Here is a 23,130-nt window from a genome sequence, read left to right on the forward strand (position 1 = left end):
AAAATAAATGACTTAAGAGTAGATCATCTATTAGTTTCATGTTCTCTTATGGAATATGTAGGTATATAAAACATAAGTTAAAAAGAGAAATACATGAAAGAGAAAGTTGGTTTTTTGTTTTGTTTTTAAAGAAGATTGCTTCTTGGTTCTTCAGGCAAAAACAGACATGACAAAAGAACTAAAACTGGCAAACTTACTTGCATTCAAATGTATTTTCAGGAAGATTTCAAGATCTGACACAGGCAGAGACAAAAGCAACAAACTAAAACAAGTATAAACAATGTCAGTTACAGACTGACCTCTCTTTGTAATGTGTTTAAAAATATACTTTAGTCACACTTTTTAAAAATATGATTGAGAAATATTTTTCTTTAATTCAAGTCTTCTCAATCATCTTGAAATCCTTGCAGGCTGAACTGATACATTAAGGCAAATACTAATTTTAGATACTAATTTAACTGATAAACTGATTCATTTAAATTGCTAATCCAGAGAGAAAGTTTTTGTAAAAAAACATTTTATTACTATAAAGGGAAACATGTACACAAAAAGCTTTTAAGCTATCTTAACGCAAAATACTAGTCAATGTCCAATGCAGTAAAAAAATACACAGAGCACAAAATACTTGCCCAATTTATCTCTTCTAGGGTAAGTATTCAAAAAATTAACGCACACTTGAAAATTCACTCCCAAGAGCAGCTTTTAAGTTCAAATGATTAGAATAGATATACTAATAATACACATCTATTATCCTTAACACCAATAAAGTAATAAAAATTAAGCTTAAAAATTATACAAACAATTTTATCAGATCTAAGCTTAATAGCTATAAAAACTAAATTAGTCTTACTTTGATTTTATTAAACAAATGCCAAACGTGTAGAAATTATATAAAACAAATTTTAATGTGTGGAATGCATGCAACATGGATGTTAATTCATATTTTAAGCTATTAAAATTCTTACCCTTTTCCACATTAGGACAAAAATTTAAAGCTCCTTTTCAATCTAACACCTTATATTTAATTTTCTTCAGGTTGTTCAACAGGGAAGTCGACAGGTTCTTCCTTTGCCTCTTCCTCCACTTCTTCAACTTCTGTGGCTCCCTCAACTTCCCCTACTGCCCCATCTTCCCCCACTGCCCCTATTTCCTCCCCTCCCTCTACATCCCCCTCTCCCTCTATTCCTCCACCTTCTCCCACATCCTCTACTTCTTCCACTTCCTCTGCTTCCCCCACTTCCTCTGCTTCTTCTTCTTCCTCTTCATCTTCCTCTTCTTCAATGGGTTCATCAATCTTTTCTTCATCCTCTTCATCTCCTTCTATTTGCTGATCCTGAGAATGATCTTGAATTTCAAAAGGATTCTCACCCTAAAAATATGAGCAATGGCCTTTAATATCAGCACATTTTTTTTTCTATCAGTGAAATTTTTATTTGCTATTATCATGAAAAACAATATCTGTAGTTTCTTACTTATGACAAATTCATTAAATATTTGTTTGAACCTATTTCAGAACTTCATGTTTAAATCATTCCTTTATACTCCACAAACTAAAGTAATTAAAAGTCATATTTTCTTCTTAACTGAATTTCTAAAATCATGCATGAAAGACAAAGGTAAATATGCAAGTTTTGGTAGAAACAGGATACATATTATTGCATACTAAATAACTATTCACCTACTATTGTTGTAGGATCTTTTCAAAACTCAAATGAAAATCAGGTACCTTGTTTTACTTAATAGATACCATATTTTCTTTCCACTTTAAAAAAAAGACACCCACTATTGTGTAATGTACCAATGAAAAATTTATTCAAATAAATGAACAAAAACAAAAAGGAGGGCTGGGGTTGTGGCTCAGTAACAGAGCACTTGCCTACCATCTATGAGGCACTGGGTTGGATCCTCAGCACCACATAAAAACAAATAAATAAAACAAAGTATTATGTCCATCTATAACTAGGAAAAAAATATAAGGAAAAAAGAAACACAGGTCATTAAAAATAAAAAAGTCTTTAATTTGGTAAACATTCATAGGTACAATTTTATTTTAATAATTTATATACGTGGGTCAAACTTCATATAAACTGGACTATATTAGAAGACTATATATTAAATATAGGTAAGAAATGGAGAGGCAGTAAAAGTTATTAAACAGGAGAGTATTAGGACTAATCCCCAGATAGGAATGTACAAGACGTACATTCAGTGGTTACATTCCGTGTGGCGCCGGCCCTTCCGCCCCAGCAGCCATTGCCGATCCGCAGCCATGGCTCTGCGCTACCCCATGGCCGTGGGCCTCAACAAGGGCCACAAGGTGACCAAGAACGTGAGCAAGCCGAGGCACAGCCGCCGCCGCGGGCACCTCACCAAGCACACCAAGTTCGTGCGGGACATGATCCGGGAGGTGTGCGGCTTCGCCCCCTACGAGCGGCGCGCCATGGAACTGCTCAAGGTCTCCAAGGACAAACGGGCTGTCAAGTTCATCAAGAAGAGGGTTGGGACACACATCCGTGCCAAGAGGAAGCGAGAGGAGCTGAGCAACGTTCTGGCCGCCATGAGGAAGGCAGCTGCCAAGAAGGACTGAGCCCCGTCCCCTCAATAAACCGTCCCAGAAAAAAAAAAAAAAAAAAAGACGTAGTAAGAGAAGAAATACTGGGGTTTTGAGTAAAGCTCAGTAGTAGAACATGTGCTTAGGAGGCCTTGTGTTTAATCCCAAGTGTCAAAAAAAGAGAAGAAAAATGAAAAAAGAATATTAATGAAGGGGCTACACTAATAATCCAGAAAAGGGAAACGTAAAAGAATATGTAAATTGTGGGGAGAGGAGAATTGGGTGCAAGCAGTTGTAAACTGGCAACTCAAAAGAGAGGGAGGGTATGAAAATGCTATATGTGGGGGTAGAGGTCAGAAGAGAGGGACCATTCAGTACAGAAGAACTCAGGATAGTAAAATATTATCTGCCAAAAGAGTTTCAAGAAAAATTGTGATAGATCAGCAATGCCAAAAAATGAACACAGATAAAAGTGAAAAAGGAACGAAAAACATTCAGAAGTTCAATCATTATTAAAGTTCAATGAGGGTTCCCAAATATTTGCTTTTCCACGTTTAAAATAAACCATAGCATGTTAATTTTTTAAAGGCCACTAGATCCAATAATTGGGTCACTGATAATCTTAGGAGAAGCAGTTTCAAAAGTACATAGGGTTGAAAATGTGGCTCAATGTGGCTCAGTGGTAGACAGCTAGAAATGAGCACTTGCCTAACACGCACAAGGCCCCATGTTCAACCTCTAGCACCAAACACACACACATGCACACGCACAAGCGAGCACACACACACACACCCACACACACACACACAGGAGTTTGAAGAGCAAAGTTTTAAAGAATCAATCTTCACAATTCCTTGTGAAATTCACAAAAACCAAAGGTCTTGATCCACACTTAGATTTTAATTGAGACAAGTACTAGAACTCTTACTAAAAACACTATCTCCTGAATCAGTATTAGACCTCAGACCTCCTGAATCAAAAATTTCCAGGGTGGAAGGTAACCTGTATATTTGAGAAGCATTTCATAAAATGTTAATCTGAAAAGTCTGAGGAAACCCTAATTCAGAAGATCTGAAAAAAAGGCCTTGGCAACTTTTTACTTGTTCATAGCCTCATAAGTGATTCTGATTTCACTCTTCCTACTAAGAACTACTCAGTGAAAGAGTGAATGATAGGAAGTAAAGAGCACAACACAAAATAAAATATTCTCAAGTACAGTGAGATGAGAAGAGGCACTAACACTAATATGAGGAGGGCCAAAGTCCAGGAAAAGTAAAGTCATTTTTAGTTTGGGGAACTCATAAGGATGTCTACTTGGAAAAACAGAAAATAAACAGTAATGAGCAAGGATGAAAATCGGATTCAAGTAAGGAAAGAGATAATAATAAATAAGAAGACAGAATGAAGGTCAAAAAAGAATATTTTAACAAGGAAGATGAGGAAAAGGTACATAAATCTAATGCATAAACTCATTTCTAATATTCTCTATGTCCCTGACAGAGAGAAAAGAACATGGAAGTGAGGGAAATAAAGATGAAATATGGAACATGTGAAGACTGGAAATGGTTTGGAAAGGTCACTATAGAAGATACAATATTGATAATTAATAAGTAAAATTACTGAGTGAAAAACTGGCAAACAGGATTGGCACAATTCCATGGTTTTTTTTTGGGTTTTTTTTTTTCTTTTCTTTTTTTTTTTTTAGGCAGACTCTTGTTATATTGCCCAGGCTGGCCTTGAACACCTGGGCTCAAGTGATCCTCCTGTCTCGACTTCCTGAATAGCTGGAACTACAGATGCATACCACTGTAGCAAGCTCCATGATATCATTTTAATAAGCTAACTAGAGGTGGCTTAATGCAGCAACTGGTAAATGGTTGAAGAACAAATAAGGAATTGTAGACACTGTTACTTGTTGAAATGACTTGAAATGGTTGACTATGAATGTCCAGGGAAGGAAGTGAAGGTAGAACACAATGATATAACTGGAAAATAAACTGATGAACTGATTATCTTGATGGGGTCAAAGATTTAAAAGGGTATTTTTGTCAGGCCGAGAGCAACTGAAGATGAAAGAGGTTTAAGCCATGACAAAAGCTGATTATGAGCAGAGGATGTTCTCAAGAATGACAAGGAACAGAGCAGATAAGAATGCTAAACAAAGGCAAATCACTAAGAATGTGACTCTAATGATGCTTGAATTTTAACATGATATGACTAAAATGGGGGTCTTGTAAATGAAGATTCTTACTCGGTAGGCATGAATATGATCTAAAATTCTATATTTCTATTGAGCTCCCAGGTGATGCCAAGAATGCTGGTCTAGAGATCATATTTGAAGTTCTAGAGATCTCTTCAGTTCAGGTGTTTTCTCCACAATACACACAAAAGCAAAACACTTCCCACCAGTTATGTCTCCCATTCCATGAAGTGACTCAAGTAGGCAGCCTGAAAACTCTACATAGAAATTCCTAGTTTATATTCTTCCTTCATTAGAAATTACTTTCCTACAACAACAGAAATCACTAACTTCTTTTTTTGTTTGTTTGTTTGTTTTTTGGGGTGCTGGGGATCGAACCCAGGGCCTTGTGCTTACAAGGCAAGCACTCTAGTGACTGAGCTATCTCCCCAGCCCCCTAACTTCTTGAAAGTTATAAAGCAAGGATAAAAAAAATTAATTTTTCCTATGTGAGTTATTATATTTTTAAGCTTCTATCTTTTTGATGCCATACCTACCAAAAAATTAAGATTTCAAGTCACAGCTGCCTTTTCTTTATTTAAGAGTGTCAGGAATGTAATGAATAGAGACAAGCACAATTAATGAATCAGAAAATGGTCCTTAAGGAGTAAGCCAAAAGAAATGAGATTATTCAGCTTGAAAGTCACTTGATGAGGGTTAATAGCCATTAATATGTCAAGCTTTTTCAAAAGTAGCTATGAATCACCACAAAAGCCAAAATAAACTTTTTTAATCTATAAAGATTTACTAAATGCAAGTAACAGACTTTTGTAAATCTTCAATGTAACAGCTCTCATTAGTTCAGAATGATTTTAAAAATTTTGTAAATACTCAAAAACTAATCTCTAAAATTTACGCTTATTAATTTCCTAAAAACAATATATGTAAATCCTTGTTGGTACAATAAGTATTCAAAGAAATTTTATGTAAAGGAGTCAAGCAGTAATATATGAAAAAAACCATGAGTAGTGAAGCGGGCCAGGGACACCCAATTTGTACTGTATTTAAATATCACAAAAAGTTGCTGCTGTGTCACTTTTAATTACTGTGATACTACAGTATTTCCTAAGAAGCTTTTGCCCCCAAATCTTACCTTAACAAAACGTTCATACCGTGCCTTCACTATTGGATTATTTAAAATACTTGTGGCAGTCAAGACACTCTCTCTTTTTATTTGTTCCTTATAAGCCTATGAAAAACAGAATACATTTTGAGGGTTAGAAAGTCATGCCATGAAAAGTGCTTGTATAACTAAAACAACATTTTATGCTCAAATCCTTAGATGTAAATGATTTCTCTTATGGCAAATTAAGCTGTAGAGCTAGCTACTGTGATCATAATCTAAATCACCCTATCGATTAAAACAATGAAGAATCTTAAGTCAATCAGTTTCAATAAAAACACAGTCCCTAAACACTATAAATCTAGATATACTAGACAATTGCTTTCTTTCCTCTCTAAACCATCTCTCAGTTCCCAAATACTAATTTTCATGTTATCAAAAAGGAAAGAATTTTTTTAAATTCTTTACTGGTTCTTTTTAGTTATACATGATAATAGAATGTATTTTAACATACCATACATTTATGGAGTATAATTTCCCATTATTGTGGTAGTACATGATGGAGTTACACTGATTCATATATGAACATAGGAAAGTTATGTCCAACTCATTCTACTCTTTCCCATTCCCATCCTCCCTCCCTTCCCCCAACTCCTCCTTGTCCAGTCCATTGAACTTCCTCCACTCCTCCTTTCCTCCCATCCCCACTCCTTACTTACTATGAAAGAGTATTTTTTCATACTGCAAGAATAATTAATTAGTCTTCCTCTAGGCTACAGTTATCACAATAATGTATTATACAGAGAAGGAAAGGCAATAATATGAAATGTTTAGTTGCCAAAAAATGTCAAAGAAATTATCAAGAGGAAAAAAAGAGCAAAGATTAAGAAAAGATTATTATGTGCTCAAACTGCATATAGAAGTCTGAGTTAAATGAAGTTCATGTCAATACAAAATATGAATTTAAGAGACAGGTATCTTCTATTTAAAACTTAAGAGCTTGAATATGTAAATCTTTAAATCTAACTTTCAAGTGAACAAATTTCCTAAATTAACATTTATGTTGTTTGAAGTAAATCTAACCAAAAAAACAGCAAATATGGAGCAGAAATATGCTAATCAAAAAGAAAACAGTAAATTTTCCAGAATATTCTCCTTAAAAAAAGTAACAATAGATAATCTTAATTTTTAAATTTACTTGTGTTATCGGTTATAATCTTGAATCTTGTTTTTGTTCTGAATCACATGCATACACCCACAAAATCAATTTGCATCAACTTAAAAAAAAAAAAAAAAACCACAATGGATCAACAACAGTTATGATTTTCTCAATGCTTACTGTAACCGGACACCATTTTAATTACCTTAGATGTTTTAATTTATCTGATCTTTAAGCAATTTTATCAGAGAAAAATCATTATCCCTTCAAGTTCCTTATATTTCTAAGGAATATATATTTCTAAGGAAACTTAGAAAGATTAATTTACTTGTTATACACTGAACCAGGATTCAAACCCTGAAAGTCTTGCTCCAGAGCCCACAGTCATAACCATTATACAACACTGCTTCTATAAGTATACTTTCAGTTATTCACATTTGAGATTAATGGGATTTTATGCAAGTAGGTAGCTATGAAACAATGGCCAAAAGATAATAAAGGATTAAGAGATTCAAGAATTTTAAGATAGATCAAAACTTACCTGTTTCCCTTTGATATGATCGGGAGATTTTAAGTGCTGCTGAACTGAACTATGTAAAGCAGGAATATATACACTGCAAGCACTGCAATGAACAGTCTCTACTTTCATCATGTGATCATCTGCGGTAACACCTACAAAACAAATCCTATCATTAAAGAAATGATATGTTCTTTTTTTCTGACAAATCAAGATTTTATTGCTTAGTTTTCATAATCATTTATACCCCCTTTTCCACAAGAAGGATCAGAATAGATAGGTTTATGTTGAGATTTTTAACACATCTCATAAATCTACAAGGATTTTTTAAATATGTAGATAACTGGTTAAAATTTTTACATGTAATTACACTGTATTTCCTAATCATGTTATATACACTCATGCTCTGAGGCCTATAAGTCTGTCTAACTCCCCCCCCCCCAAAAAAAGGTTGATTTTATAATAAAATAAGAACTGCCATGATTACAAATGTGGATGGATAGGAAAAGGGAGAAAGATGTCAAAATTTGATTCTTAAGGAAAAAAAACTTTTTTAGATCTTGAAAATGATCAGGATTTATTTCAGGGAAAGGGGTAAATATATGCAAGGGATATTCTGTGTGTATATGCTCAAGATGCATTTTTAATTATTTTTACTAAAATTTTAAATATAATTCTTAATCAGTACTTTCAGTAATAACATGTAAATACTATTTTCCTTTTTGGTTCCAGCATCAAATCTGATTTGGTCAGGGATTACAAATAAATGGAAAAGAAAACATAAGTCATAAACAAAATCATAAGCAGGATCTAAGTGGTGGGTTCTCTGCTAACCATGCAGAAAATAGCACTTTCTAAGAACTGCAAGCAATTCAGTACAACTGGGACAGAGAGAATAATGAAGGGACAAAAGATAAGAATAGGAAAAACAAAGAGGGCCTAGGTTTAAAAGATCTTTGTATGCGGTATCTAGGAATTTCAACTTTAATGTGTAGAGAATGGTGAGCCACTGCAATTTTCTGAAGTAATGAGATTATATAGTAGAATTAGAAATAAGAAAGACTGGAAGAAAACTAGTTAGGAAAATACTACAACTGTCAAGAGAACAGGTAAGGATTTGAATAAAGGCAAAATATAAAGGAGAGGTAAAGGAACAGACTTGGTAAATATTTTAGAACCCATAAGAAACAGTGCTACAAATACAGAAAGGAAAAAGTCTTAAATTAACTCCATAATTCTGATTTTGGTAGATGGTGGGGCTATTTTTCAAGATAAGTAAAATTTACTTGTTATATACTGAACCAGGATTCAAACCCTGAAAGTCTTGCTCCAAGACTCAATGAGTTTTGTTGTTTTGTTTTCTTTGCAGGGGGCATATGTAGAAAGAAATGATAAAATTTTTGGATACACTGATTTTGTCTGACTGTTGAGGAGATGTCAGTAGGCAATTGGATGAATAAGACAGAGTTCAGAAGGAATTAAAGGAAAAGATGAATTTTCCTCTAAACTAAAGGAAGCAACTGTAAGTAGTGATAAATTTGTAAGCACGGGAACAGGAAGTCAAAGGAGTTCATTTCTGATAACCCACCCAGAGGCAAGGAAATATCACTCTGGAGAGGGGCTATCATTTATGCTACAAAGTTACATTAAATATACTTGTAAATTTCCTAAAACAATTTGCCTACTTACCTTCCATAACATCTTTTTCAATTATTTTGATGACCTCTGTTTGATTATTTGTCTGTTGCTTACGAATAGATGTTTTCTTGAATTTATTCACCATGCATTCCTAGAAAATAATGGAATTCAGTTTTCAGTGAGCACTTAGTATATCCTCAGCACCATGCTCATCCTATGGAAGACAACACCTGCTCTATAAGAACTAATATCTATTCTCAAGTAGTTTATAATTTAGGTGAAGAGGCAATCATAAAATACTAGAAAACTACAAAAAAGTACTGACTTTTCAAATTGTACTTTACACACACAGAAAAAGATCAGAGAGTTAAACTAGTCAAGAGGGCTTCTTAGGTAAATGCATACTAATATTGCATTTACCCATTAAGGAAAGAAATTTTAATTAAGGGACACAATTCTGCAAAGTCTGAATGATCACTATATTTCCAACTTGTCTAAATCTGTTTTCTGTACAATTAGCAGTTCAGCTCAAGTTTCTTTTTGCATTCCTGGTCCCAATTACCTTTCTTTTCTCCAAGCCCCTGGTGTACTTCTGTACTCTTGCCATTTATTCTTAAATGTACCATCTGTTTATCTGTCAGTATGTTCTAGTTCCAATAATGGTTAGTACATTAAGAGTAGTATCTGTGGTTTTCAGTGCCTGACAGCCTCTTTCATAGAAATTCAAGAAAAACAAATCCATGACCACATATTGATAATACAAAGGATACCAAACAGCATCAGTGTTATGGTTTGGATGAAAGGTGTCCCCCAAAAGCTCATGTGTGAGACAATGCAAGAAAAGTTTAGAGGTGAAATGATTGGGTTATGAGAGTCCTGATCCCCAATAGGGATTAACTGGGTGGTAACTGTAGAAGGTAGCGTGTGGCTAAAGGAGGTGGGACCCTGGGGGTGTGCCTTTGGGGTATATATTTTGTTCTCTCTCTACTTCCTGGTGTGATGCCCTAAGTAACTTTCCTCCACCACACTCATGCCATGATGTTCTGCCTCACCTCTAGCCCCAAGGATGGTGCCAGCTGACTATGGACTGAGACCTTTGAAACTGGGAGCCCCAAAATAAACTTTTCCTCCTCTAATTGTACCTGTCAGGATTTGGGGTCACAGCAGTGAAAAAAGCTGACTAAAACAACCAGGTTCTTTGCCTCTGACAGGATCACTTAGCTGCTCTGAGCATGATCTTTCAAGTATGATAAAAATGAGTTGCTATGAGATTCAACCAAAATAATGAATTAAAGTGCCAACCACATAACCCCAGATACACAGTAGACTAAGTGGGATGACAGCTGAATTGACATGAACAAATAGTTGTTAAAGGAATTATTTTCCTGACACCTCTGCCAGGAACTCCTGTGAGAAATGTAAAATGGTTTTCCAAATACCAAATCCAAACTCTACTACAGAAGAATTCACATCTAATACTGGGTTAATTTTATTAGCTTTCTTTCAATAAAGTTAATTATTAAATTTTTTGAAACAAATGGGAAACTATAAAAAAAGAAATAAGATAATTCAGATCCAATAAAGTGCTTCTCACCTCAAAAACAGCTACTTACATGCAAGAACTCCATAACTACTTTGTCAAATTTGGTTTGTTTCTGAATATGATCTAATGTTTCTTGATGTGAAGAACTTTCCAGATGCAATTCAATATCTTTCTCTTCAAATGTTCGAAATTTACAAAATGAGCATGTAAATGCCATTCTATGAGGAAAAAAAGGTTTTTTTTAATAGTACCTTATTTTCTCAGAGAATAAACCATTGAAACTAATTTTACCAGCATAAATAATGTCTTCCATTTTGTAACTTGCTTGAATTTAACTTAAGTCAGAAAAATATAGTATTTCATTACCTAGTTGGACAAAAATTATTATTCCACTTTTCATTTCAGCCCACCTTGGAGTTTATACAATTTAAAGGCCAAAGCAAGCAGAGGACTATCAAATTACAAAGCTCTACAACTTATTTTACATTTGTATCATCAACAAAGCCAGGTAGCAAACTAGACTCATTCCCATGGAGCTCTTAGGTGATCAAGTTCTACTCACTAATGACACTTCAGGGCAAACAACAGGCCTGGACTAGACAAACACATATATTTGTAAGCCAAAGAGCCATCCCAGAATAAATTTCCCCATTAAGTGTTTTACTTTATTATATGTTATTTTTTTTTCCTTGAATTATGTCAATAGTCCCCAAAATGGTTTCTGACCACAATCTTCATTTTCCAATTAATTCCCTGCACCACTGCTTTAGATTTATTTTCCTGGTTCATACTATGGGCTCTGGAGCAAGCTGCTGGGTTTATATCCTGGCTACCTTATGTGAGATTGGGCAAATGATTTAACTTCTCTGGCTCAGTTTTCTGATCTTAATGAGATTCTTCACAGAGATGCCATGAGGATTAAAAAAAGAAAAATTACTACATATGAGGTCCTTAAAACAGCAATTGTTCAATTATTATTACTTTCTAATCTAGGTAATAACCACAGTTACTGCTCAAATGCTTCAATGGCTCCTTATTGATCAAAAAACAAAGTCAAAATGCTTTCAGATGCCTAATCTCTCCTTTTTGACTTTACATACCTTTAATAGTATCTAGGACACAGTATGTCTTCACTAAATGTTTAAATTACATTATACCTTTTGCCCTACTGCACTCACTTAAATCTCTATAGTTCTTCATTTTCTGAATATTTTAAAAGAACCCACACTATTCTTTGCTTTTATCTTAAGCCAAGCACCTATGCTGCCTCTCATAGCTCCTGCAATTCTACCATTTCTAGATTAGTTCAAAAACCTCTTCCATCAAGTATCATTCCCTGATTCACCCGCACTCTTATTTACAAGTTCTCTCTCATAAGACTACCTTGTATCTCTCTTCCTGCAATCTGCACCACATACTGTTATTTGTATACATATCTCACACATCTATCCCATATTCCTAGTTTCCCTTAAGCAGGTATTCAGTCACCTTTCCTTCTTCTTTATATTAAGAGCATTCAAGTAGTCAAAGGAACATATCATAAGGATAGCAGTCATTTACAGTCAATCTCTAATCCTTCTAACTCAAAGAAAAACTGCTCTGGTAAATTAAAATAATTTGGAGTTATTTTAAAGGGTTCTTATCCTAATATGACAACTTAAGTGAACTGACATTCTATTGGTTATATCATCAGGTTTTTATTTAGAGTTATGAAGAAAATAACTAAACAAAGTCCAGTTCTTTCATTTTCTCCAAATCACAACACCTATTATATTAACATGGTTGTATCATATTCAAATCTATAATTTAATGGGAAAATTACTCATAGGGTAATTAAACATAAAAATTAATCTTATAATGCAAAATCATCTTTTGACTCCTATTCATTTGATATAAAGTATTGACTTTAATTCATTTCCACGCTAAAGTAACTATGCCCATTAACTCTGCCACAAGAAGGAATTATAAGAAATGAGGAGTGGAAAAGATATTTGCAAGTACCCAAAACAGCAATCCTCTTAAAAGCAGAACTTCTTTTTATGGATTAACTCTTAGTAAGGTTGATCTGATTATTACTCAAATCCCAATAACAAATCCCAGAAGCAACATATCAAAAAAGAATAGGCTATTAAAACTAGATACAAAGAATATACAAGTATAATTGAGACTAAAATAAAAAACAAACAAAATAATCTGGGAATTCAGTTATAACTGAATTTTCTTCTACTACATTTTACATAAATAAAACAAATATATAAAGATCAAGTAATAACAAAGAGTTGCCTGTTTAAAACGGAAGAAACTCACACTTTAAAAAAGGATCTCTACTAAAAGGTTTTCAAATTCTAAATTTTATCTTTTAGAGTAAATCTCGGCTACCCAGAAAATTATGTGAAACAGTTCTTTTCTTGCTACAGAAAGTTAACATTTAAAGAACAAAAGTATATTTATTCTAAATGGGAAAAATACTAAATTTACTTTGCAAATTTTATATCCTAGCATAAACAGTACCTGAGAAGACTACAGAGAAAATGATGGAAAAAATATCAATGATTATCCTTTTGAAAAACTTTCTAGGACATTTTACTCTTGGATGTGGCCCCTTTCTCCAATACATAATTTGCATTTTAAATATGCATTTTTCTATTTAGTCTGCATTTTTCTCCATGTTATTACAAATTTCATTATCTTCATTCTTAAAAAATGACTTAAAAACTCATAAAGGAATCTGTCCAAACTTCCATCTACTTGTTCACTTTCTAGAGTTGGTTTTGTTTCCTGTTTAGAGTTATTACACAAAATGTTGCAATGGGCATCTGTGTAGACTATACTATGTTTTTACATTATTTTCTTGAAAAAGTTAATGGGTACAGAGAAATTTAAGACAAAGAAACAAACAAACACTGCTAATTGCTTTCCAATGGTAACAACATTATATGGTCACCAGATTTTTTTTTTCAGTACTGGGTATTGAACCTAGAATCTTATGCATACTAGGCAAGCATTCTACACTTTGTAAGACAGGATCCCACTGTTATGGTTTGGATGTAAGGTGACCCCCAAAAGCTCACAGGTGAGACAAGGCAAGAAGATTCAGAGGAGAAATGATGGGGTTGTAAAAGCCTTAACACAATCAGTGACTTAATCCCCTGGTAGGGTTTAAGTGAGTGGTAACAAGTGGTAGGGTGTGGCTGGAAGATGTGGGAACTGAAGCATGGCTTCGGATATAATTTGTATCTGGCAAGTGGAGTCTCCTTCTGCTTCTCTACGCCACCTTCTCCCACCGTGATGTTCAGCCTCATCTCGAGCCCCAAGGAATGGAGCCAGCCTTCTGTGGACTAAGATTTCTGAAACTGTGAGTCCTCAGATAAACTTTTCCTCCTCTACACTTGTTCTGGTCAGATCTTCTAGTCACAGCAGTAAAAATAGCTGACTAAAACACCCACTAAGTTACTGAGCATAACCTCAAATTTGCAATCCCTCTGCCTCAGTAGCTTGGATTACAGCCCTGTGTCAATATACCTGGCAGCAGCAGAATTTTACATATCCTTCGACTGTACCTTAGTTAGCAAATAAATATTATCTCTTCACTAGTAAAATAGTATACTATTATTTGCATTTTCTGTTTACTTAAATTACCATTTCGATATTTTTCCTAAAGTTATTAACTGTTGTTGTTTCTTGACCAGATTATTTATTGGACATCTTAGTTCTCATACTTTTTTTTAATAAAAGGTTGAACTCAGCTACTTGGGAGGCTAAACTGGGAGGATCAACTTGAGCCCAAGATTTTAAGACTAGCCTGGGCAACATAGGAAGAGCTCTTCTCAAAATAAAAATTGAGTAATTTTTATCTAATAAGACATTTCCCATGATTCCATTTTCAAGACTGTTTGCTTGCCTTTCAAATTTTAAGTGTGTACTTAGCTGAATCTGTTCAAAATTTCATTTATTAACTTATTCAGTAACAAACTTATTAAGGGAAAAAAATTTCTTCTTGGACAAATTAAAATATTCCAATTCATTTTCCTGTAATTCTCCATTATTTTTAGGAATTTGGATTCATTCCAAATGGTAAGAGAATCTAAACTTATTTTTTGTTATTATTTTGTTGTTTAATCAAATCCTTTTGTTTTTATTACACATTACATTCTTATATAATAAGGCAGTCTGTTCATAGGCTACTAATTCTGGTACATTGATTAAACTTGCCTATTACCATTTTTTTGTGTATGTGCATGGTGCTGGAGATTGAACCCAGAGCCTTACACATGCTAGGGAAGCACTCTAGCACTAAGCTTTTTAACTAATACAGCCTTTTAATGTCTCAATATCTAGAAAAGTCAGTATCTTACCTATTTACTCTTCTTTTTCACAATGTTTTGGGATCTGGATTAGAAAGAGCTTATATTATTTTGGATTGTTATGTTGTGTTGGTGGTGGAGCTTGAACTCAGGTGCCCTCTATCTCAAAGCTATATCCCCAGGTTCTTTTTATTTTTGAGAGGATCTCACCAAGTTGTCCAGGCTAACCTCAGACTTGTGATCCTCCTGCCTCACCCACCCCAGTTACTAGGATTATGGCTGTACCACCACACCCAGCTAAGAACTTATATAATCAGCTCTGTTATCCAAAAATATCAGTAATAATCAGCTTTCCTACCCAAAAATATCAATATGTCTCCATATAACCAAAACTCAAGACTTTATAGTTTTCTTCACATTATAACAAGTATTTCTTTTTAAAAATAGTTATTTCTAGATGTTTATATTTTTGGATCACCATTATAAATAGGATCTTTCTTCTTATACTAATTGGTGATTACCTATAAATATTAAAAAGTAAAAGCATTTCTTTCTTTGATCAAATCTTCTCACCTGACTTGTAAGAATTTTTTCATATTCCAATTCATGTATTTGCCTTTTCTAGGAAACTATTTTTCAATAAGCCCCCTTTTTTTAACTCTACTAAAAACAAACCTGTATCCATCTCCATATTTCTCACTGTTTTTTTCTCTTCTGCGCCTTTGTTTCTCTCGCCGAGCCTCAATCCGCCTCTTTTCTTCTTCTTCACTTTTAGGATCAGTTTTTGCTAGGATATCAAACAAAAGAGTCAAAACTAAAAATCATTTTATCATTTTTCCCTTTTCAATCACCGGATTGTAAAGTATAGACATGAAAAGGATTCCTTAGTGATCACAATCTAAATTGAACTTATCAGAAAAATTAGAATTTAAGACTACCCAGCATTTCAGAAACTTCACTGAATAAATTTCATTTGATTTAATACATGATAATCTTGCCATATTTGCTTCTCATCTATATGATTATCTGCTACATATCTTCTCTAAATCTGTTCATTTTTTCTCTTATCCTTACTCTAAGCAATAATATCCTTATTACCAAAATCATCTTGCATATCACATACACTTTAGGAAACAGTGAAGAAAATGACCCAGCATGAGGGTGGGCGCAGTGGCACACGCCTGTAATTCCAGCAGCTCAGGAGGTTGAGACAAGAGAATCGAGAGTTCAAAGCCAGACTCAACAAAAGCGAGGTTCTAAGCAACTCAGTGAGACCCTGTCTCTAAATAAAATACAAAATAGGGCTGGGGATGCGGCTCAGTGGTCAAGTACTCCTGAGTTCAATTCCTAGTACTCGCCCTGCCCCCGCAAAAAAAAAGAAAAGAAAATGACCCAGCATGAAAATAGAAGTCCACTGAACACTAGAGAGCTCTGGATGCAAGAACTCATATTCTCATTTCTTAAAATGTATAAGCTTCAAAATGAAACTAGTTTCTAATTTTGTGGTAAAATGTACAAAACATAAAATTTACTGTTTTAACCACCATTCTGAAGTGTTCAATCCAGTAGGACTGAGTACATTCACATGTTGTATAACCATCACCACTCTTGTTGCAGCACTTTTTCATCAGTCCAAATAAATCTCAGTAGCTGTTAAATAGTTATTACCCATTTCAACCCTACTCTACAGTTCTAGTATCTACTATCTATTTTCTGTTTTCTGGTTATTTCATTGAAACAGAATCACAGTATCTTGCCTTTTTCTATTCGGCTTCTTTTATTTAACATGTTTCTAAAGTTTATCCATATTATACCATGTTATAATGTATAATGTCATACATTATACATTAATGTTTCCTTTTTATGGTTTAATAGTTTTCCATTATATGAATATACTTTAAAAAAAATCTATTCACCTGCTGATGAACTTTTGGATTGTTTCCACCTTTTTGCTACTCTGATATTAGTATACAAATCGTTGTTTGAACACCTCTTTTCAATTCCTTGGGATATATACCCCTAGAAGTGGAATTGTTGGGACATATGGACAGTCTATTTAATTTGAGAAACTACTCATCTGTTCCCAAAGTGGCTATACCACTTTACATTTCTACCAGTGGTGTATGAGCATTCTAATCTTTCCATATCCTTGCTAATACTTGTTACTATACTTTTTTTTTTTTTAATTATGACCACCCTAGTATGTATGGAGTAGCAGCTCATTGTAAGCAGACTCTCTCTTCAATACATTAAACTTTTAAAAATCCTATCCTATTTGTCCTTACACTTTTCCTTTCAACTTAACAATAAATACCTAATAAACAATCGCTAAGTACATAGTGGGATATTTCAAAATTATAGGTACCCACAGCCAGGCATGGTGGCGCACATCTGTAATCCTGGCAACTTGGGAGGCTGAGGCAGGAGGATCAAGTTCAAAGCCAGCCTCAGCTACTTAGCAAGGCCCTAAGCAACTCAGCAAGATCCTGTCTCAAAATTAAAAAATAAAAAAGGTTGGGAATGTGGCTCAGTGGTAAAGTACCTCTGGGTTCAATCTCTGATCCAAAGACCTGATACCACTAACTTGGTATCAGTTTTTCAGAAAAAAATTTTTGGCAGTGTTGGGGATCAAACCCAAGGTCTCATGCGTGTTAGGCAAGTGCTCTACCACAGAGCTACATCCCTCGTCCCAGAATGTTATTTCTTATTTAAAAATGTGGGTATCTGTATAAAGTATAACAGGAAAGTAGATTTAAGCCTAGTAATTAATCCTTATCCTAGTTTTATATACTTCATATATTTTGAGGAAAGAATCTAATATTGCAATTTCCATTTTAAAAATATAAAATCGAAGTATCTATAATGTTATAATTAGGAAAAAAGTTGTTTAAAAGAAAAAGGAAATAAATACAAATTTCTATTATAATCATTTGGAAGCATAAGAGCAGAGTTTCTCTATGCAAAACTTGCCCTGATATAAATTCTGACTTTGTCATTGATGATTGTCTGACCTGGGTGGCAAATTATTTATCTGTTCTATTCCTGTTTTGTCACCTGTAGAGGGTCTGATACACACACCCATACTTGAGCAAGCTGATGTGAGAATTACAACAGTAATGTACACTATGCTCTTTAACAGTGACTAAAGCATTCATTTAGTGCCAGCTTACGATTATCTCACTTTTATCCAATTAAGATATTATCCATCCTTAAAATAAAATTTTAAAAAACATACATACTGTCAGTATTTCAAAAGTATATAACATAAAACACCCAGTTTTTTAAAAAATTAGAACATACTTTGGTCTTCATGTTTTTTTCCCTCTCCCCTTTCTGGGAAAATTATTTAAAAGCTATCCACTACTTTCATAGCAATTCTGGTAGGGAAGAACACACTCTAAAACATTCACTGTAATCCTCACTAGATCTTATTTTTAAAACTAGATGTAAGAAATCAAAAAATTTCACCAGCAGAACTTTAAATTATTCATTTATTACAATTATCTAAACCTTTTCAGCTCCAACTGAATCAGGTAATTAAATATTAATCCTGAAGACAGTAACTTTTTTACCTTTGCAATGCCACTTACTTAAGAAAGACAAAAAACTTCAGTAATCAAGGCAAAAATTTGAAAAACAAAAATAATTCAATGTACAGGCAAATAATTTATTGCATACTATTTTACTATTATGTTTTCATGGAATGCAGATGTATTTCCTTAGCTTTTTTATTTATATCCTTGGCTTAATACAATTTGTTCAGATACACTTGCCCCCATTTAGAGATACATCACAATGTTAAAAAATGAAAGTAATGGGAGAAACAGAAATAAAAGTAAGGAGGGAAAAAACAAAGTAATTTGGCTCTGTGCTTTTTTTAAAAAAACAGTTTTATGGAATATAATCCCCCCCTTTAAAGTATACAATAAAATAGTTTTCAATATATTCACAGATATGTACAATTATTATCACAATCAATTTTAGAACACTTTCATCAACTCAAAAAAGAAACTGGTTATTCTTTAGGTATTGCCCAACTCTATTTTCTATTTTAGATGTCCACTTGAATAAAATCATATATGGACTTTTGTGACTGGCTTCATTCACTCAGCAAAATCCTTTCAAGATTCATTTAAGTTATAGCAAGTATTAGTACACTTCATTCCATTTTATAACCAAATAATACTATGCTATATGGACATAGCCTATTTTGTTTACCCATTCATCTCATAATGATATATGAGTTTTTTCAGGTTGGCTACTACGAATAATGCTTCTAAAACATCCATATATAGTCATACGTTGCTAAACAACCAGGGTATGTTCTGAGAAATGCATCATTAGGCTGTTTTGTTGTGTATTTACACAAACCTAGATGGTAGAGTATACTACACACCTAGAATATATGATATATCACTGTATATGTAGTTATCATTGACCAAAACATCTTTATAAAGTATATGACTGTATATGTTTATGTATGGGCTGATATTTTCATTTATGTTTGATATAAACATGGAAGTGAAATTGCTGGGTCATGTGATGATTGTGTTTAATAGAAGAATTGCCAGACTGTTTTCCAAAGTGGCTGCCCCATTTTACATTCCCACCAGCAGTGTATAAGGGTTCTAATTTCTCTACATCCTTGCTAAAACATATTATCTTTTTTAATCTAACCATCCAAATGCATGTGAAGTAGTACGTGATTGCAGCCTTAATTTGCATTTATCTGATAATTATTGAGTACCTTTTCATGTGCTTATTGACATCTTTTTTGAAAAAATGTTCAGATTCTTTGTCCACTTTTTGAGTTGTCTTTTTGTTACTGAATTGTAAGAGTTCTTTATATATTCTGAATTCAAGTCCTTTCACAGATACATGACATACAGAAATAAATTTCTTCTAGTATATGAGTTGTCTTTTCATTTTCTATTGATGGTGTTCTTTGAAGCACAAAGTTTTAATTTTGATAGTCAATTTACCTATTTTTTGTTGCTCATCTGGTCTTAAAAATTCCTTGCCAAATCCAAAATCATGAAAAATTATCCCTGTTTTCTTCTATGAGTATTACAGTTTTAGCTCTTGCAAGTAGATCTTGCATTATTGCTTTGGCATGTGGCTAGTCTGTTGTCAAAAGACTATTTTCTCCCCATTGAAAAGTTTTAATACCCCTATTATAAACCAGTTCATCATAGATGTCTGGGTTTATTTGTAGACTTTCAACTCTATTCCACTGATCTACATACACTGTCTTGATTACCATTGCTTTGTAGTAAGTTTTGAAATCGCGAGTTATAAGTACTTACACAACTGGAATTTTGATAGGGATTATGCTGAATCTGTACATCAGTTTAGAAAGTAATGTAATTTTCACATTGTTATCTTCTAACCTAGCTTAGTTTTTCCATTTGTTTAGATTGAATATCTTACAACAATGTTGTATAGTTTTCAAAGTGTAAGTTTTGCTCTTTTTTTTTTTGGTTAAATTTATTTCCAAGTATTTTATTCTTAATGCTTTTTTTTGGTAAGGTCTCACTATGTTGCCAAGGCTTTTCTCAAACTCCTAGGTTTAAGCAATCCTATGACTCCAGCTTCCCAAGCAGCTGAAACTACAGGTCATGTCCCCCTGCCTGGCTTGATGCTATTATGAGTAAAATTCCATTTTGAGTTCAGCTCAAAGTGTTGCACTGGTCAATGTACAAACAGAAATATCTCTAAGCATCATCATGTCCAGAAGATTAAAAGCAAATGAGTTTTCTAGAACAGTTTTACCTACTACCAACGACCAGGAAAATTTTCTTTGTCCTCACTAAGTGGATTATGTGTGACATAACAAACCACTCTTCATGAACAATGCCCTCAACAACAAATATAACAGCCAATTAAGGGGTGTGAAACAAAACTATGTGCATCGCCTTTTTAAAAACACAAGATGTTCTGGGCCCACCTCACAGGATTCAGAAAAAAAGAGCAAGACTGGTGTATGTAAATTTAAAAAGTATTTTTGGGCAGTCATGTCTGATTAATAACTATATTATGGGATTCACGGATCTAATTTGCATAGTTATAATTATTATATAGCTTTTTTTTATATAAACACTGAAAACTATCTTTAAGCAATAAATTTTTAAAAATAAAAAGTACCCTGAACCATAACAATTATACTTTCTTACTTACTAGGTGATTTGCTGAGGCTCATCTTCTCCATAGGTTTTGCTAGCTTAGGCTTCTTGATAAAGGTTCCACCAGGCTTATTAAATGGCTGCATCATTTTTCTCTTTATTCCTCTTGCAGCAGCAACTGTCACATTGGTGGGTTTGTTTTGATAGTCAACAACAATTCCAGGTCTATGAATGCTTCCAAAATCACCCATATGCTGTAAATTTGTGAAATCAAGAAATATCAGCATATAGTTCAAAGATAAAATATGAATTCATACAAAATTTTCACTTTATCTATTTACTAGTTTTCACATGAAAATTCCCTGAAATGTGACTAAATTTTACATGTCCACTTGGAAAAAACACATTAAAAAGCTTTGTAAATTCTTACATGAACTTGGATCCAGTGAATTAGTGTTTTTACTTCCAGTAGAACAAATGTGATTCCTACTTTTTGATTTTTACAATTCAAAATTATCTGAGATCATGAACAACATATGTGCCTGTCAGAAGGTTACCACTTGTACAACTCTCTGACAACTCCTCTTCAGAGTTCCTAATTGATGTTTTTCCATGAAAAGACCTTAAAAGAAATCTTTATTTTACTAAAACCTGGCTTAAAGCTAAGATACACAAAGAAGATCATATTTGTAGTTTGAAGTAAAAAAGATCCAGAAATCATTTAGGATTTCCTCCCTGCTGAAAAAGGGAATGAGAAGGCGAGATGGAACATTAGTATGAAATAGGAGAGTTAAAGCATAACCATGCATCAACTTCCAAAACACACTTCAGATAAAGAATTGCATCTGACGTTCCATTCACATTCTTACCTAGAGAAACATTCTGACCCAGAAGCCCAAGAAGCAAAAGTTTACAGACGAAGAGTCATGCCACCAAACGACTCTTTGTATCCCTTCCTCTTCTCTTGCCATTAGCAAACTCCACTACACCAAGAAGTCACATGTACATAGAAATTTATTCTGCTAATCTTACTTTTAGAAGGTAAAGATTGAGGAGTAATCTGAAGAGAAGGACCCAATGGGAATTGTACAAGTGAAGATTAAAAATGAAGATCCTACTACTTGGTTAACAGGAGGAAAGAAAGAAAAGTCCATTCAGACTAGAATGGTAAATACAAAGTACAGGAATACTTGATTTACTACCATGAAAACAAAATTGGTATGTGAGATCTCATTAAGAAAAAAATCCTTTGCCTAACTTATTAACAATGTTAAGTGTTTTCCAATTTCCAAACTGGAATGAATTTTCAATTTCAAAACCCAAAGCAAGTCTTTTTCCACTCCGACTATTTTCAATTAACCTACAATCAATCATCAAGTATGGTGGAAGAGCAACACAGTTGCTTACATTTGTATGTATGCTTAGGAATACCTAACTAACCTAGTAGATTGAAAGTAATCTTTCCTGGTAATCTATATAGTCACATCAAAAAAATCTTTGTTAATTATCCATTAAAGGTGCAATGCATTTTACATAAGTAAAGAGTAACTATTAAAACTGCAAAATTTCTACACAAGTATGACAAACTATACTGATGTACCAAGGGCTAATGAACAGTCAAAAATATGTGCCCTACTGCATTTTTTATTACAAGTACTTTCCTCTAAAAAAGAGAATATTAAGAGCAATTTCCTTCCAAAGAAATTCTTACATTATAGCAAAAATACAATAGTCTTTATATGATCAAACTAAATAATTCCACAATCTACATACACTTACTAGGTAAAATTTTATATTGATCACATGACCTAAAAACTAAAGTATAATCTCTATATATCCTGAAATTAAACACTTGAAGACTACTATACATACTCATTTAAGCAATAATTTACAAAATATTACTGCCTAGGAAGGAGCCATAAACATGTCCTATTTTCAGGTAGGAAATTATTTCTCAATAGTAAAGCTAGTGACACAAGGGGAAATAAAGCAAC

The 23,130-nt window shown here is 33.5% G+C and overlaps 2 protein-coding genes across 6 annotated transcripts in view; one reads left to right on the forward strand and one right to left on the reverse strand.

Moving 5' to 3' along the window:
- Positions 1-496: 496 nt before the first annotated feature.
- Znf326 (zinc finger protein 326) overlaps positions 497-23,130 on the reverse strand; it is a 34,956-nt gene continuing 12,322 nt past the window's right edge. For all 5 annotated transcript variants that reach the window (XM_047563448.1, XM_047563458.1, XM_047563482.1 and 2 more), the window contains 7 exons: positions 21,192-21,390; positions 15,690-15,801; positions 10,781-10,928; positions 9,219-9,318; positions 7,554-7,684; positions 5,884-5,979; positions 497-1,369 (listed from right to left, as the gene is read on the reverse strand). In XM_047563448.1, the coding sequence (XP_047419404.1) occupies positions 1,022-1,369; positions 5,884-5,979; positions 7,554-7,684; positions 9,219-9,318; positions 10,781-10,928; positions 15,690-15,801; positions 21,192-21,390 (1,134 nt within the window). In that variant the 3' untranslated portion in view covers positions 497-1,021. The remainder of the gene's footprint in view (positions 1,370-5,883; positions 5,980-7,553; positions 7,685-9,218; positions 9,319-10,780; positions 10,929-15,689; positions 15,802-21,191; positions 21,391-23,130) is intronic.
- On the forward strand, positions 2,230-2,634 carry LOC124992567 (60S ribosomal protein L36-like). The gene has a single exon (XM_047563497.1). The coding sequence runs from the start codon at positions 2,270-2,272 to the stop codon at positions 2,585-2,587; it is 318 nt and encodes a 105-aa protein (XP_047419453.1). The 5' UTR covers positions 2,230-2,269; the 3' UTR covers positions 2,588-2,634.

This window comes from Sciurus carolinensis, chromosome 1 (assembly GCF_902686445.1).
Source record: "Sciurus carolinensis chromosome 1, mSciCar1.2, whole genome shotgun sequence".
Classification (NCBI taxonomy): domain Eukaryota; kingdom Metazoa; phylum Chordata; class Mammalia; order Rodentia; family Sciuridae; genus Sciurus; species Sciurus carolinensis.

What these genes read in the sequence shown, in the direction of transcription:
- LOC124992567 (XM_047563497.1), top strand. Translation starts at nt 2,270, where the DNA reads ATGGCTCTGCGCTACCCCATGGCCGTGGGCCTCAACAAGGGCCACAAG.